We start from the raw sequence: 17,154 nt of genomic DNA, 5'->3' as shown, positions 1-17,154 counted from the left end.
GGCGGCACTAAGTATCTTCACTTGCGCGTCCAAGGTAGGCTGCTTTCTTAATCATCGCCGTCGCAGGTTCACGAAGTTTCGATGACAGATGATTCTCAATCAGGCAGACTGTGATGTCGCTGTTTCTAGTCTGCTCTCAGAGATATCCGAAGTTTATACCTTCATCACGGAAGAGGAGGAATTGAGCAAGATTCAATCCATGCTAGCGATATATGGGAAGATGGCGCAACAGACCCTGGAGTGCGCTGATTTCATCAGCCACTACTCCGAGACGAAGAGCGCCTGTGAGTTTATCCCACCGCATCGTCCTCTGAGACTCAATGTTGCCTGTTCAATATAGGGATAAGACTTGGCAAGCACATCTTCGACGAAACGGACACAACAATTCAGAGCTACAACAATGTTCTCGACGGTCTCATGCAGCAATTCCGAGACCGAGCGGCTCTTGACACCGTTGTGGTCGTCCACCATATGGGTAAGAGTCCCTTCAGGTCTCCCAAACCTTATCTAACATTTCATGACCCCCTGCATAGCTGAGAGCCTGGACCTCTTCGGCATGGAATGCGCAAAAGGTGCCGGATTGGATGTGTCTAAATGTTGTTTGCCCAACACTCGGCAAGACCTTCTGAAGGACATTCAGGATTGGATCAGCAGCACCGAGGAGGGTGCTCCACGCGTCTTTTGGTTGTCTGGCACAGCAGGCAAGGGTAAATCAGCTGTTGCTCATACAATAGCCAACTGGCACATCGAAAATGGTGGTCTTGGCTCATGCTTCTGCTTTGATCGTACTCGGCAAGCGGATCGTCAGGACAAAATATTCACCACTATCGCAAGCGACTTGGCGGACTGCAACCCTATCGTGCGACGAGCCTTGGCGCAAGCAGTTCGTAATCACGGCGGACTCAAGCGCGCTCGAAATATCACAAAACAGTGGCAGGAACTCATCGTCGGACCGACAAGCATAGCCTCAAAAGCCATCGCTGCACCCGTTCTGATTGTCATCGAAGCGTTGGACGAGAGCGGCGAAGCTAATTTTCGGGAACAGATTCTTTGTCTGCTCGCTGGCAAACCAAACACCTTCACCTCACAACTATCTGAACTCCCAGCCAACTTCCGCATTCTCCTCACTTCCCGTCCACTCGACGACATTCACAAGGCTCTGCATGCCGCGCCGCATGTTCGCCATGTTTCGATGGATGATGTCTCGTCTGCATCCACAGAGCTCGACATTCAGCTTTATATCTCCCATAAGCTGGAAGACCTGCGTCACGTCTTCAATGATGCGCACTTCAGGGCGCTCGCTCTGAAATCGGATGGCCTGTTTGAATGGGCTCGTCTCGCCTCTGAACATATCAAGAGCACGAACTTCGTGAGCCGCGGCCCGATGCGCCGTTTTCTTAACATCTGTGAAACATCTGCCAGAGGCGTACACTTGTTGGATCAGATGTACCAGCGCATCTTGGGAGATATCATGCCAAAGCACATGCAGGAGGAGGCGATCCCTATCTTTCGGTCTGTGATGGGTCAAATTCTTGCATCGTCGGAACCACTTTCCATCACTGTATTGAACGCGATGCGGCAGTGTTTCCCATGTGATGATGATCGCTACGACGTGAACTTGGTCATGGGACATCTTGGCTCGCTTGTCTCTGGCACCTCGGATTCTCGTACTCCCATACGTCCCCTTCATGCGTCATTCTACGACTTCCTCACAGACAGATCGCGGAGCCTTGACTTCTTCGTTGATGCATCAGCGGTACAGAGAGATCTTGCGTTCGCAACGCTTCAGGTCATGGAGGGTGGACTTTGCTTCAATATCTGCTCCTTGGAGAGTTCTTACTTACCCAATTCTGTCATCCCTAATTTTGCAGAACAAGTGAAGAAATCCATTTCGGCGGAACTATCATACTCATGTCGCTTCTGGGGGAGTCATGCGGCAGCCTTGTCCTTCGAATCATCGCTCGCTAAGGAAGTCGAAGCTTTCTTCGACGGAGAGCGCCTTCTTTGGTGGTTGGAAGCACTGGCTCTGACGAGAAGCATCGGCGGCTCAGTAGTAACTCTCTCATCCACTGCAAATTGGTTTTCGGTGGGTAGCTCAAGCTCATTCTTTGACCAGCGAATTCTTACGAGTGATGGGGTGGTCGTAGGGTCGTGCCGAGTTCACGCATGTTAGTGACGCTACCAAGGATACCCTACGTTTCGTCCGAACTTTCGCAGCCACCATTTTACACAGCACTCCCCATTTATACTTGTCCGCTCTGCCGTTCGCCCCAATGCAGTCGAGAATGTTTCGCAAGTTTGCCTCAAAGTTTCCTTACACCCCCCGCATTGTTGCTGGCCATATCGAAAATTGGCCTCAGATGGAAAAGATACTCCACGCAAATGCAATGGTTTGGTCGGTTGCACTGTCGCCAAATGGAAAATGCATTGCATGTGGTTTACAAGACGGAACGATCCAGATATGGGATATGGATACTGGCGAGGCATCGTGTGCCCCTCTTCAAGGTCACATTAGCCGTGTTAACTCTGTCACATTCTCGCCGGACGGACATCGCATCATTTCAGGCTCAAATGACAAAACAGTCTGGGTGTGGGATGCGAAGACTGGCGAGACATTAGGATCCCCTCTCCATGGCCACGCTGACTATGTTTTATCTGTCGCAATCTCACCGGATGGGAAACGCATCGTATCTGGTTCGAATGATATGACAATTCGGGTGTGGGACATGGAGACTGGCGAGGTGTTTGGTGCCCCACTCCAAGGTCACACGAGAGGGGTTCAGTCTGTTACAATTTCACCGGATGGGAAACGCATCGTGTCTGGTTCGAAAGACACCACCGTCCGGGTGTGGGATATGGAGACCGGCGAGGCATTGGGTGCCCCTCTGCAAGGGCACACGGACTGGGTTCGGTCTGTCACAATCTCACCGGATGGCAAACGCATAGCCTCTGGTTCAGATGACAAGACGGTCCGGGTGTGGGATATGGAGACTGGCGAGGCATTTGGTGCCCCCTTCCAAGGTCACACTGGCGATGTTCTGTCAGTCGCAATCTTGTCGGATGGAAGTCGCATCGTGTCTGGTTCATATGACCAGACGATCCGAGTGTGGGATGTGAATACTGGCGTAGCAGTAAGATCCTATCTCCAAGGTCACACTGACGCGGTTTCGTCTGTCACAATCTCGCCAGATGGAAGTCGCATAGTCTCTGGTTCATTGGACAACACGATTCGGGTGTGGGATGCTGACACCATTACGGGCAAGACATCGGTCACCGCTCTCGAAAGTCACACTGCCCTCTGTTAACTCTGTTGCAATCTCGCCAGATGGACATCGCATTGTGTCCGGTTCAGATGACACGACAGTTCGAGTGTGGGATATAGAGACTGGCAATGCATTAGTTGCCCCTCTCCAAGGGCACACGGACTGTGTTCTGTCGGTCGCAATCTCGCCAGACGGGAAGGGTATTGTGTCTAGTTCAGAGGACGAGAGCATTCGTATGTGGAATGGGGAAACTGGGGAGGCATTGGGTGTTAGTCTCCAAGGTCACACTGACTATGTCCGGTCTGTCACAATCTCACCAGACAGCAACTGGATCGTGTCTGGTTCAGACGACGAGACAATCCAGGTGTGGCATATTAAGACTGGCGAAGCACATTGTCTCAGTGGGCACTCTGACTGGGTTCGGTCTGTCGCAATTTCGTCGGACGGAAATCGCATAGTGTCTGGTTCAGATGACGAGACAATTCAGGTGTGGGATATGGGGACTGGCAAAGCATCAAGTGCCCCCCTTGAAGGCCACACTGATTATGTCCTCTCTGTTGCAATCTCGCCGAATATATCTCGCATTGTATCTGGCTCAAGGGACACAACTATTCGTGTGTGGGGTATGGGGACTGGCGAGCCATTGGGCGCCCCCCTCGAAGGCCACACTGGCTGGGTTAATGCTGTGATGATCTCCTCAGATGGTGATCGCATTGTGTCTGGCTCGTCTGACAAGACCGTCCGGGTGTGGGACATGCAGACTGGCAAGGCAGTGGGTGCCCCTTTCCGAGGGCACGCCAGAGACGTTCTCTCTGTCGCAATCTCGCCTGATGGCAAACGCATCGTGTCGGGCTCAGCCGACAAGACCATCCGGGTGTGGGATCTAGAATTTCTAAACCGGCACCAATCATTTGAAGTACCTGTGATATGTTTTTCCTCCAACCCAACTCATTCCCTTCATTCCACCTCCTCCTTTATCCAAGATTCTAACACCCCAGCCCCTTCCGGCCCGAATGATGAGGGATGGGTTGTAGGTCCTGAAGGACGGCTTCTCCTCTGCATCCCGCTCAATTTCCACCCGGTGACATATGCCACAGGCAACACGTTGGTGATACCCAACAATGCCCTGCAGCTGGACTTGAGTGATGTCGCACACGGTACATCATGGCACAAGTGTCGGGAACAGTAGTGGGTTGGATTGCCTTTGTGGTAGTATCTGTCGGTCGGACTTTGGGCATGTACTTATGTTAATCGCCTGTAGATCTATGCACTTCCTGCAGATTTCACATAATACATATTTGCCTTCTTCTTGCACTTCATCCATTCTGCTACTTAATAGGCTGGCTCTCGCAAAACAGTTTAGGGCTGCACGATGATTCCATTCACTACGTTTACATATTCTCCCGAGTCTCCTCCCGTTGCTACTGTATTATCTAGAACCGCTTCCCCGTTCACTTCCTGCAGGATATACTATGCAAGCAAGAACTCGACGTGAACTTCTACTACCACTTGACAAGGGTTACTTTGCCTCATCCAGTATCATCCCTTCCTCGTCAGACTCCATCCCTCCCGATCTAAACAAATGGCTCGCCGAAATTGACTTGTTCGCTCCTCGAAGCCGTGCCCACCAGCTTGGACCATGATGCTATCTATCTACCCAAACAACCCTCGACCAAGACTAATCACAGGCAGCTCAGGTGTAAGCAGCTGCTCGTCCGCAACCAGCCTCTCCCGAGCATATCAAGGAATACGATGCGCGTTCACCAGGAGGAAGAGCGGAAGGACAGGCAGGCGATGGTAATCGGAAAAGGTGAAGCGAAGAGGAGGTTGCGTGTAGAAGTTGGTGTTGAAGAGGGATAGTTTTGGGCGTCGACTACTGCTTGAAGGTTTGTTCCTGCAATACCATATGTTCAAAGTTGAAAGGATGGGGTATAGAACCGCGAGATGAGACCAATCAGTCTCGCATATCTGAAATAAACAGGCTCTTCGTCAGGATGCGTAGCAGTGCCTGCTTCAGAAAGATTTTGGTTTATAAAGGTTAGCGGGGTAGCAACGCGTCGTGATCAAGTTGGCTTGATAAGTTACTGGGGGCACAGCGAGATAGCAAGGTGGATGACATATTCAATTGATATGTGAAATTCAGAAGGAAACCCGCAACGAGACATATACTCGTCCTCAATGCTCATATGTCCGTATGTTGTGAACTATACTCACCACTGAGAGTATCCTTCAATGACATGATCACGTTCCAGTAGCCAATGGATAATGGGCGCTTCCAAAGGCACGTTCATCACTTATTCAAATAATATTCTTTATTGCACACATGTAGCAGGCGCCTGTCTATCTTTCGTGCCACCCACCACGTTACTCCATCGATTTGCCCAAGAAACTTGTTAACACCCACACTCAACTGTCCTTTCCAGTTGATGAATGAAAACAATCCTCCTGGGAAAAAGCACTTGGGGTGGTTGAAGCCAAGTCGGTCAGACCTTCATTTGGTACAGGAGACAGGTAGGAGGGCAGCCAGTCACGATGTATGGACTTTCGTCTTCGCAACCACGCGTTCTTTCTAATGATTATAGCTGCCCTCTCTCTCGCCTTCGAGAAATGGGTCTAGTGGACGGCCCCTGGGGTCAGTTCGCAAGCTCTTCAGCAAGATGACCGAGCGCTTCGCTCGAAGCGCCCGACAGTCCCCCAACCCTGACCCCACGGTTGCAAGTTTCAGCCCACAGGACATCCAACCTGTTCAGTCAGCAAAGGTATGTGCAATTTCAACCCTGGCGTGTCCCGTGTGTCATGATTGCTGCTCATCACTTCTGCAGGATCTCACCACTCCAACTCCTGAGCCGAATCCTGAGCAGTCTCCCAATTCAGGTATTGCAGAAGTAAGTTCAACCAATGTAGTTTGCACTATTCTTATCTGTCTCTTTGCTAATGTTTATAATCAGGCTAGACATCTCTACCCGAAGTTTGTGAACGAAAGAATCACCAATGCTACCAAAGGTCTCGCAGGCGTCGGCCAGGTCCCAACAATAGTCCAAGATACTTCTTCAGCGATCAACAACCTACCATCTGTTTCTGATCCAATCAACACATTCGCCGCCCTTCTTAGACCATTGAGGGTGTTTAACTCCGTTGCCAACGAGATTGCAAATGTACATCCATCAATATCTCTTCTGTACGCGACTGACATTCATACACAGATCCATCCCTACGCGAAGGCGGCACTAAGTATCTTCACTTGCGCGTCCAAGGTAGGCTGCTTTCTTGATCATCGCCGTCGCAGGTTGACGAAGTTTCGGTAACAGATGATTCTCGATCAGGCAGACCGTGATGCCGCTGTTTCTAGTCTGCTCTCAAAGATATCCGAAGTTTATACCTTCATCACGGAAGAGGAGGAATTGAGCAAGATTCAATCCATGCTAGCGATATATGGGAAGATGGCGCACCAGACCCTGGAGTGCGCTGATTTTATCAGCCACTACTCCGAGACGAAGAGCGCCTGTGAGTTTATCCCACTGCATCGTCCTCTGAGACTCAATGCTGCCTGTTTAATATAGGGATAAGACTTGGCAAGCACATCTTCGACGAAACGGACACAACGATTCAGAGCTACAACAATGTTCTCGACGGTCTCATGCAGCAATTCCGAGACCGAGCGGCTCGCGACACCGTTGTGGTCGTCCACCACATGGGTAAGAGATGTTTTCAGGTCTCCTTGAGCCTTATCTAACATTTCATGACCCCCTGCAAAGCTGAGAGTCTGGACCTCTTCGGCATGGAATGCGCAACGGGTGCCGGATTGAACACGTCTAAATGTTGTCTGCCCAACACTCGGCAAGATCTTCTGAAGGACATTCAGAATTGGATCAGCAGCACCGAGGAAGGTGCTCCACGCGTCTTATGGTTGTCTGGTGCAGCAGGCAAGGGTAAATCAGCTGTTGCTCATACAATAGCCAACTGGTATATCGAAAACGGTGGTCTCGGTTCGTGCTTCTGCTTCGATCGTACTCAGCAAGCGAATCGTCGTCAGGACAAAATATTCACGACCATCGCAAGGGAGTTGGCGGACTGCAACCCTATCGTGCGACGAGCATTAGCGCAAGCAGTTCGTGATCGTGACGGACTTAAGCGCACTGCAGATATCACCAAACAATGGCAGGAACTCATCGTCGGACCGACAAGCATAGCCTCAAAAGCCATCGCCGCACCCGTCTTGATTGTGATTGAAGCATTGGACGAGAGCGGTGAAGCTAATTCCCGGGAACAGATTCTTCGTCTGCTTGCTGGCAAACTGAGCGCTTCCACCTCACAACCAGTCGAACTCCCAACCAACTTCCGCATTCTCCTCACTTCCCGTCCACTCGAAGACATTCACAATACTCTGCACGCCGCGCCACATGTTCGCCATGTTTCGATGGATGACGTCTCATCTGCGTCCACAGAGCTCGACATTCAACTGTATATCTCCCATAAGCTGGAAGGCCTGCGTCACGTCTTCAATGATACGCACTTCAGAGCGCTCGCTCTGAAATCGGATGGCCTGTTTGAATGGGCTCGTCTCGCCTCTGAACATATCAAGAGCACAAATTTCGTGAGCCGCGGCCCGATGCGCCATTTTCTTGACATCTGTGAAACATCCGCCAGAGGCGTACACTTGTTGGATCAGATGTACCAGCGCATCTTGGGAGATATCATGCCAAAGCACATGCAGGAGGAGGCGATCCCTATCTTTCGGTCTGTGATGGGTCAAATTCTTGCATCATCGGAACCACTTTCCATCACTGCGTTGAACGCGATGCGGCAGTGTTTCCCATGCGATGATGACCACTACGACGTGAAGTTGCTCATGGGGCATCTTGGCTCGCTCATCTCTGGCGCCTCGGATTCTCATACTCCCATACGTCCCCTTCATGCGTCATTCTACGACTTCCTCACAGACAGATCGCGGAGCCTTGACTTCTTCGTTGATGCATCAGCGGTGCAGAGAGATCTTGCGTTCGCAACGCTTCGGGTCATGGAGGGCGGACTTTGCTTCAATATCTGCTCCTTGGAGAGTTCTTACTTACCCAATTCTGCCGTCCCCGATTTCGCAGAACGAGTGAAGAAATCCATTTCGGCGGAACTATCATACTCATGTCGCTTCTGGGGGAGTCATGTGACGGCCTCGTCCTTTGAATCGTCTCTCGCTAAGGAAGTCGAAGCTTTCTTCGATGGAGAGCGCCTTCTTTGGTGGTTGGAAGCACTGGCTCTGACGAGAAGCATCGGCGGCTCAGTAGTAACTCTCTCATCCACTGCAAATTGGTTTTCGGTGGGTAGCTCAAGCTCATTCTTTGACCAGCGAATTCTTACGAGTGATGGGGTGGTCGTAGGGTCGTGCCGAGTTCACGCATGTTAGTGACGCTACCAGGGATGCCCTACGTTTCGTCCGAACTTTCGCAGCCACCATTTTACACAGCACTCCCCATTTATACTTGTCCGCTCTGCCGTTCGCTCCAACGCAATCGAGAATGTTTCGCAAGTTTGCCTCAAAGTTTCCTTGCACCCCCCGCATTGTTGCTGGCCATATCGAAAATTGGCCTCAGATGGAAAAGATACTCCACACGAATGCACCAGTTTGGTCGGTTGCAATGTCGTCAGACGGAAAATACATTGCATGTGGTTTACAACACGGAACGATCCAGGTGTGGGATATGGATACTGGCGAGGCATCGTGTGCCCCTCTTCAAGGCCACACTCGCAGGGTTAGCTCTGTCGCATTCTTGCCAGATGGACATCGCATCGTTTCAGGTTCATATGACAACACAGTCCGGGTGTGGGATGTGAAGACTGGCGAGGCATTAGGATCCCCTCTCAAAGGCCACACTGGCTATATTCAGTCTGTTGCAATCTCACGAGATGGGAAACACATAGTGTCTGGTTCGGATGACATGACAATTCGGGTGTGGGATATGGAGACTGGCGAAGTGTTTGGTGCCCCGCTCCAAGGACACACGAAAGGAGTTCAGTCTGTTGCAATCTCACCAAATGGGAAACGCATTGTGTCTGGTTCGCTAGACAGCACAATCCGGGTGTGGAATATGGAGACTGGTGAGGCATTTGGCGCCCCTCTGCAAGGACACACGGACTGGGTTCGGTCTGTCACAATCTCACCGGATGGCAAACGCATAGCCTCTGGTTCAGATGACAAGACGGTCCGGGTGTGGGATATGGAGACTGGCGAGGCATTTGGTGCCCCCTTCCAAGGCCACACTGACTCTGTTATGTCAGTTGCAATCCTGTCAGGTGGAAGTCGCATCGTGTCTGGTTCAGCTGACCAGACGATCCGGGTGTGGGATGCGAATACTGGCGTATCAGTAGGATCCCATCTCCAAGGTCACACTGACGAGGTTTTGTCTGTTGCAATATCGCCAGATGGAAGTCGTATAGTCTCTGGTTCATTGGACAACACGATTCGGGTGTGGGATGCCGACACCGTTTCGGGCAAGACATCAGTCGCCGCTCTCGAAAGCCACACTGCCCCTGTTAACTCTGTTGCAATCTCGCCAGATGGACATCGCATTGTGTCCGGTTCAGATGACACGACAGTTCGAGTGCGGGATATAGAGACTGGCAAGGCATTAGTTGGACCTCTGCAAGAGCACACTGGACCTGTTCTGTCGGTCGCAATCTCGCCAGACGGGAAGGGTATTGTGTCTAGTTCAGAGGACGAGAGCATTCGTATGTGGAATGGGGAAACTGGGGAGGCATTGGGTGTTAGTCTCCAAGGTCACACTGACTATGTCCGGTCTGTCGCAATCTCGCCGAACGGAAACTGGATCGTGTCTGGTTCACAAGACAATACAATCCGAGTGTGGCATATTAAGACTGGCGAGGCACATTGTCTCAGTGGGCATTCGGACTGGGTTCGGTCTGTCGCAATTTCATCGGACGGAAATCGCATAGTGTCTGGTTCGGATGACAGGACAATTCAGGTGTGGGATATGGGGATTGGCAAGGCATCGAGTGCCCCTCTCGAAGGTCACACTGATTGGATCCTCTCTGTTGCAATCTCGCCGGATGTATCTCGCATTGTGTCTGGCTCACGGGACAAGACTATTCGTGTGTGGGGTATGGGGACTGGCGAGCCATTGGGCGCCCCCCTCGAAGGCCACACTGGCTGGGTTAATGCTGTTATGATCTCCTCAGACGGTAATCGCATCGTGTCCGGCTCGGATGACCAGACCGTCCGGGTGTGGGACATGCAGACTGGCAAGGCAGTGGGTGCCCCTTTCCGAGGGCACACCGGACCTGTTAGGTCTGTCGCAATCTCGCCTGATGGCAAACGCATTGTGTCGGGCTCAGCCGACAAGACCATTCGGGTGTGGGACCTCGAATTTCTAATCCAGCATCAATACTTCGAAGCACCTGTGATATGTTTCTCGCCCGACCTGACCCATGCCCTTCATTCCACCTCCTCCTTTATCCAAGATTCTAACACCCCAGCCCCTTCCGGCCCGAATGAGGAGGGTTGGGTTGTAGGTCCTGAAGGACGACTTCTCCTCTGGATCCCACCCGTGTTCCACCCAGTGACGTATGCGCAGGGCAACGTGTTGGTGATACCCAATAATGCCTTACAGCTAGACTTGAGCCGTGTCGTACACGGCACCTCATGGCACATGTGTCGGGAACAGTAGTAGGTTGCATTACCTTTGTATCTATCAATCGTCCTTTAAGCACTTAGGTTGATCAACCGAAGATCTATGCACTTCCTATAGATTTCATACAATACTCATTTACCTCTGCACTTCATTCGGTCCGTTCTGCTACAGTTAATGGGCTCACTCTCGCAAAACAGTATAGGGCTGCGCGGCAATTTCATTCGCTACGTTTACATACTCTCCTTCCGTCGCTGCTATCCCGTTTATTTCCTGCAGGATAAACTGTGCAAATTGAAACTCAATGTGAACTTAACCCACCATTCGACAAGGGTCACTGCCTCATACTGCATCTTCCTCTCCTAGTCAGGCTCCATTGCCTCCTGATCAGATCTAAATAGATGGCACACTTCGCTTACGATGCGCGATCACCGGAGAAAGGGTGGTGTTGCGTACTCAATACCCAATGGAGTTTCTAATTTGTATTCCTCATTCATTGAAATCACAAAACGTTTTTGGATATGTCAATCATCCCCACTGTCTTCGTCCATCATGTCGTCGACCTCTTTCCTCATGTTTGGCACATTCACATATGGCACCTTGTTCCGGATCCAACGTCCTAGCAACCAATCCACCCTACACAGTCCTGAACCCGTGGTAGACGCGAGTAGAGGCGCTCCGCCCAGACCATTGCCCGTGTTCCAAGTAACACGATGAACGCCTACTTCAGGTGGCCATACACCAGTACTGATGCTCGTCTCAGATTCATCTTTTTTGGCTTGTTTCCCTTTCGAATTTGCGGACCTTTCTTGAGTTTCCTGGTGTAGGTGTCAGTAACAACGGGGCTATATCTAGAATGTCACTCACTTGCGGAAGGAAATGGTCTAACATACGAAACTCTCCTGTTTTTCGGCTGTAGTCCAGCTGAAAGATCTTGTGGACGAAAAATGGCTATAAGACTTTGAGAGAAGAATGCTCATGATCGTCACGGGATACGTACGACCGACCCTCCTCTCCTTGTTGATTTCAGAGTGTTGGTCGTGACGCAAGAGCCATCTGCTGAGCCGACCGCTAGCTGAGCGTGGTAGTCCGATGCACTGACGCTCTGCAATATTATTCAGAGGCGCAGTGACGGTGACTGTTGTGGCACGTACCCACACCGGTCCATCAGGCTCCAGAAGTACATGCCCTCTGCCTAGCGTACTGGGAGATATTGAATATGCTTTAACAGTGTTATCGTGATCAATCATAATCGGTCCGCCTGCGAATGCGGAGTACGTCGTGCTATTGATCACGTCTTTAGGGAACGTGTATCAGAGAAATATAATTACTTGTCAAAGGCACTGACCCCGTGTCCTGTTTACAATATTCCCATGTGGTTCTCGAATGTCAGTCAGACATTCCAGGCCGTCGTATCCGCCGGTAGCCAGAAACGTTGGGTCCTCGGATATGGATGGTACGCCAGAGCCATTCGTCGGCGGGATACGAATCCATGCAAGGGCTCGCACCGCGCACTGATGTATTGAAATATAATGGGTTGGGAGCATGTCTTGGAAATTTTTCGTCACGACTGGAGTAAGCAAAAGCAGCCGGAACTCACTTAGGCTTTGACCTGTTCTGACTGCATGACCAATGTCATATACAGCGACGAAACCTACAGGATGACGGTGATGAGGGGTATTTTGACTGAAGGACAACGTCCAGACCATTTGTGCAACCAACAGCAATGATTTCGCTATTAGCCCAGTCAAGAGACCAGCAGGAAGTTTCCTCTAGCTCTATCCGAAGAAGTGGTTCGGGTAAATGCACTGTTTTGTGAACCGGTCTCAGTCGTATGTTCATAAAGCAGGGCTAACAACCCACCAAATGTCGGACGCATTGGGTCGTCATCTTTACTCCTTACATCCTCTGGGTCTGGAACGACATATACGGACAACGAACCGTCTTCAAATGTGCCTGCTAGTAGTCCTAACTTTCGCGGGTGCTCTCCCATATGAACTTCATTCCACTGTACTCTCACCGTTAGCAAAGTGTGAAGGTGTAGACATATCGTAAACAAACTTGATCATGCGAGGGAAGAGGGCACCACTTAATTTCGAACGCAGGCCCTGACTCCAAGCAAAGGACCATCTCGCACTTCATTTCGCCTGCTAGTGAGAGGTCTGCTTGTGAGGCGTTCTTTCGTTTGGACTGCAAACCCCATATTTGTACGCAAGCAGGAACGGGACGCTGAGCTTTCGCACCGATCATTGGTGAATGCGACCGCGATGAGAATGGGGCGATCGCAAGGTAATGCTTATAGTCCCGACCTGTACGTTATCTTGAGCGGTGCCTACTGACGAGGGAGCGTTCTATCTTACAAGGTCGGTCATCTGGATAAGTGGGACACCAATCTGCACCCCACGCAGGAGATCCAACATTGAACACGAAAGATTTGCTTCCAGGCATATATTCTGCTGTAAACATGGGAGTTGTAATCGCGACCAACGTCCGCGAAAGTGGTGAGCATACATGTAGCATGACTGTCGAACATGGCCATCTCAACCCGAGTCTGGCGACTATGCGATCCAAGGAAACAATGGACAGGAGCAGGGGGCCGCAGTTGACCGTCATCTGTTAATACAGTGTCAGTGGGCAAATACCTCGCAGAATCACTGAGAAGATTTCAACGTTGAGTGATTCGAATGAGCACCGATATAGAAGCGCTTACTACTCGTTCAGTCTCGTCCATCCAGATTTCATCCCGACATCGTGATGAACTCTGGGTCGCCTGAACGACTCGTTTATTAGATTCTCTTCCCCTTCCAAAGCCTCCTTGAAGCATGACCGGTCTTCCATGATGTTCCATACAGGACCAGGGCCGACATTGTAACCCCAAGCCTTGCTGATGCGATCAGTTAGAAATTGTTCTGATGTGATACTATTGGTTGACACGATGTTTGGTGGGTTGAAGAGCGTGGGGGGAGCATCAAGTCGTTCGACCTTTTCCTTGCGAAGAAAAACCGGCATGGCTCTGTGTCGATGGTGGACGCTAGGATTTGGCAGGGCATACATCTTCGCGGCTCTCGGAGCAGATATTTTAGAAGTAGATGCCTGCGCAGACTGAGATTTTGGTGGGGGCTTATGGGACGGCGTTGCTCCCGTTATCGAGGGTAGATGCGATATAGGCCTGGACCCCGCAGTAGTAGTAGTAGTAGTAGAGTCTGATTCTTGCCTCGTTTCGGCGCTACTTCCGCTTCTTCCTCGTCTACTTCAAGAAGATTTTCGGAGTCGTTCTGTAAATCTTCGGGGGCATCTTCAGGAAGCTTGTCCGGTGCGAAGTCACTCCCGCTATCCGCGTCCTCGTCGAAGGATGGTTTGGGTGGACTGGCTTTCAAGTCTTTTTCATCGCCTATGGCTGCAAGCGAAGCATAATTCGGTCGGGATGTGCGAGCACGAAGCTGTCGGGGCATTTTATTGAAGTTATGATCTTGATAAATAAGATTGATCTAGTTGTAATTTGGAGTCGCGACGGTTCGTGGTACTACCGTAGAATCTGCTCATTCACAACGAATTTTGTTGAGGCTTTGTTCAATGTGCTTGCTGTCATGTGACCGTTTGAGTTTATCTGTTTTTCTTTAACGCACAGGCAACTTTGCAAAGCGCGGGTCACGAAACTCATTAATACATTACCTGCAGTGTTCTGTCAGTGTAGTAAGTGCATCCCTCCACCTATATGCGATGCCCAAGGCACCGAAGACTGCGCTGTAGCTATGCTTTTATAGTTCTGTCTCCTATTTACTTGGATTTAATGTTGTAGATTGAAAAGCCTCACACGCTAACTAGAGAACATAGAGTAAGAGACGGCGGGACAACGAGAGACTAGGCATGTGCGAGACGGTACGTATTATCTATTCGAGTGCACGTGATAAGTAGAAAACCGGTGTGATGGTAATGATTCAACACATACATATGATACGAAGCTAATTGGCCGGAAAGCGGTTGCGCGGCAATACTTCCAGGGACTCAGAACGGTTGTTTTCTTCGGTGGTGTGCACACCAGCCGACCATCCCAGCCGACCATCGCAGAACTTCACGACCTGCGGGAACGTCCTGAATGAACTTCAATGGCGCGCAAAGGTGCACCCGAGAATCTAACTCGATCATGAGCCTTCTGCAGAAATTCGGGGATTTGGCTGGTTGTTGCGGCCAGTCTTTAGACGCTCACACACCTTCTCAGGCAGTAGGCTAAACCTTTAAGATCCAACTCAAACCCTCATTACATCGTCGTAGTCCTGAAATTTCAAATAGCACGCTGATCTTCAAATCGGTTCTGGTACAACTTTGATTCGTACAAGAATACGAGACTATTCAATGTACATACAATGGTGGTACAAAAGATGGACAAGAAGTGCACGCAAGGAGCTGAATGAGAACTTGAAACCACGAAAGACAAAGGAAGGTGGGATGTCACGTATTATGCGACCGAAGCAAAATTTCAAGTCTGCATGAGACGTGAATCGTGTACTGATGTTGTACTAAGCTAGTCATAAGAATTGCGTAGTGCATAAAAGAAGTGAAACCAAGCTCACCTCCAGAAGTCGTGCACTAAGTGCTAGGCTCTACGAGGACCTCTTGGGAAGCAGCTTGATGATTCGGTCCGGCGTGACACCATAGCGAGCGGAATTAAGGTGCCAGTGAAGTGAGCCAACAATCCAGTTCTGCAGCCCTTCGACGTAGATAGCCACCTGTCTGTCGACCTCCTCTTCCCACGAAGGGAGGATGGCACGGTTGGATTCAAAGCGCCGGATGGCATCTTTGCACATCTGGCCAGCGTAGTCCATGGCGCCTTGCAGGTCTAGTCCTCGATCGTGCATGAGCACAGCGACTATATTTTCCCAGTGTTCGTCGCCGCGAGATTGCTCCTTGTTGTATGACAAAATATCCTGTCGGCAGTAATGTCAGCAGCGCCCCAGTGTTCAATGACATAACATGATTACGTCTGCCCAAGCAAGATGATCGATAGTCGCGTGCTCCAAGGCCTTGATAACTGGATGCGACACGACTTCGTCGGGAAGATCAATTCGAGCTACGAATTCGATGAGGGCAAAGCAGGGCTCCACCCCGACTAGATCTCGCCTCAGGGCGGTGTAAGATTCCAGACGATACATATTTCCTTTGGCACGGTCGTCCACCTGCTTAGCCACAGCAGTGAAGAACAATTCGACTGCGTGGATAAACCGCTCCGTGCAACCGGGGCCGGCAGTCTCCCTGAAGCGGCTGAAATACCTAACGACATAACGATTTTTAAAAAGAGTGTATACGATGGAAAAAATAGTCATACGATTTGCACATTTTTGCATCAACCTGTTCCGTGTCAAAATTGATGGGATCGCGCAATGCAGAAATACAGGATTCAAGCGCTCCCCGTGCATCGATGATACCAGACTCCATCCAGTCATCTATAATGAACGCCCAATTAATGGATTCAACGCAGACTTGGAGATGGAAAGCATCTGCATCAGGATAGCAAGCGGCAGCTAATGCGCCTGTGTCCATATCAAGATACCCTCTGATCTCGGGCTCTACAAGTTGTGCCACGTCAGCGAGCCATCGATCAGATGCGCGGGATATCGCGTAACAGTGAGGGCTCTTTCGCAAGGGATAGTGGCAATCACTGGTGAGGTCAGGTAAAATGAATTGTGAGGGCTCGGAGTCAGGAGTGATCGTGTGGGTAACACTGGGAAACATAGTATTAGGGGTCGTCGGATGAACGTCGAGATGAGGAACCTACCATTGGGTACGAGATTGTCAGTCTTTATAGTGATTTTAACAACAGTGCTGGATGTCTGCCTTGCTTGTATCGGATATTTTCAATCACTATCCGGCACAAGGGATTCCTATTAGGCAGACTGATGTTATACGAGAAAGAAGACGGGTCACGGTGTTTGTGATCATTCGGACTTTTAAACTCGGTTGCTTTGAACGACTTCTTTGAAACCCGGACACCCGTGACGTTATTCACAATAAAAAAACCTCTGCTCGACATCTTCGCTTCAAGTTACTTCTTCTATTATCCGGCTCGGGTGTACATGCAGCCCCCCCATACTCCTAACGTATCCACTAGGATTGACCTTGTCAGTTGCTAGCGGGTGATATCGTTCCATCAAAAAAAAAGCAAGTTATACTACGAAGCGAAAGCGGTTGCGTGTCTGTCACAGACCTGGGCATCTCTAGGACCTATTTACATCCACTGCGTCACATCAGACATAACA

The 17,154-nt window shown here is 50.4% G+C and overlaps 3 protein-coding genes across 3 annotated transcripts; 1 reads left to right on the top strand and 2 right to left on the bottom strand.

The window, feature by feature from the left end:
• Positions 1–10,357: 10,357 nt before the first annotated feature.
• BJ212DRAFT_1452524 (WD40-repeat-containing domain protein) lies at positions 10,358–11,330 on the top strand. The gene is made up of 2 exons (XM_041338839.1): positions 10,358–10,938; positions 11,002–11,330. Coding segments are annotated over exons 1-2 (564 nt in total). The 5' UTR covers positions 10,358–10,375; the 3' UTR covers positions 11,003–11,330.
• Position 11,331: 1 nt separating this feature from the next.
• On the bottom strand, positions 11,332–14,405 carry BJ212DRAFT_1312337 (uncharacterized protein). Its single transcript, XM_041334051.1, has 13 exons — positions 14,076–14,405; positions 13,611–14,037; positions 13,412–13,554; positions 13,261–13,356; positions 12,962–13,209; positions 12,764–12,908; positions 12,607–12,708; positions 12,501–12,554; positions 12,249–12,449; positions 12,055–12,197; positions 11,901–12,005; positions 11,768–11,851; positions 11,332–11,718 (listed from the first exon to the last, which is right to left on the bottom strand). The coding sequence occupies exons 1-13, from the start codon at positions 14,350–14,352 to the stop codon at positions 11,425–11,427; spliced, it is 2,319 nt and encodes a 772-aa protein (XP_041200293.1). The 5' UTR covers positions 14,353–14,405; the 3' UTR covers positions 11,332–11,424.
• A 1,096-nt stretch (positions 14,406–15,501) lies between these two features.
• Positions 15,502–16,630, bottom strand: BJ212DRAFT_1294719 (isoprenoid synthase domain-containing protein; the record flags this gene model as incomplete). Its single annotated transcript, XM_041332238.1, has 3 exons — positions 15,502–15,825; positions 15,880–16,168; positions 16,224–16,630. 3 exons carry the CDS (start codon positions 16,628–16,630, stop codon positions 15,502–15,504), a joined length of 1,020 nt encoding a protein of 339 aa, XP_041200292.1.
• Positions 16,631–17,154: the final 524 nt, after the last annotated feature.

This window comes from Suillus subaureus (genome assembly GCF_016647635.1).
Source record: "Suillus subaureus strain MN1 chromosome Unknown BJ212scaffold_1, whole genome shotgun sequence".
NCBI classification, from domain to species: domain Eukaryota; kingdom Fungi; phylum Basidiomycota; class Agaricomycetes; order Boletales; family Suillaceae; genus Suillus; species Suillus subaureus.
Note: the sequence above shows the minus strand (reverse complement) of the source record. Positions and strands in the feature narration are given on the sequence as shown.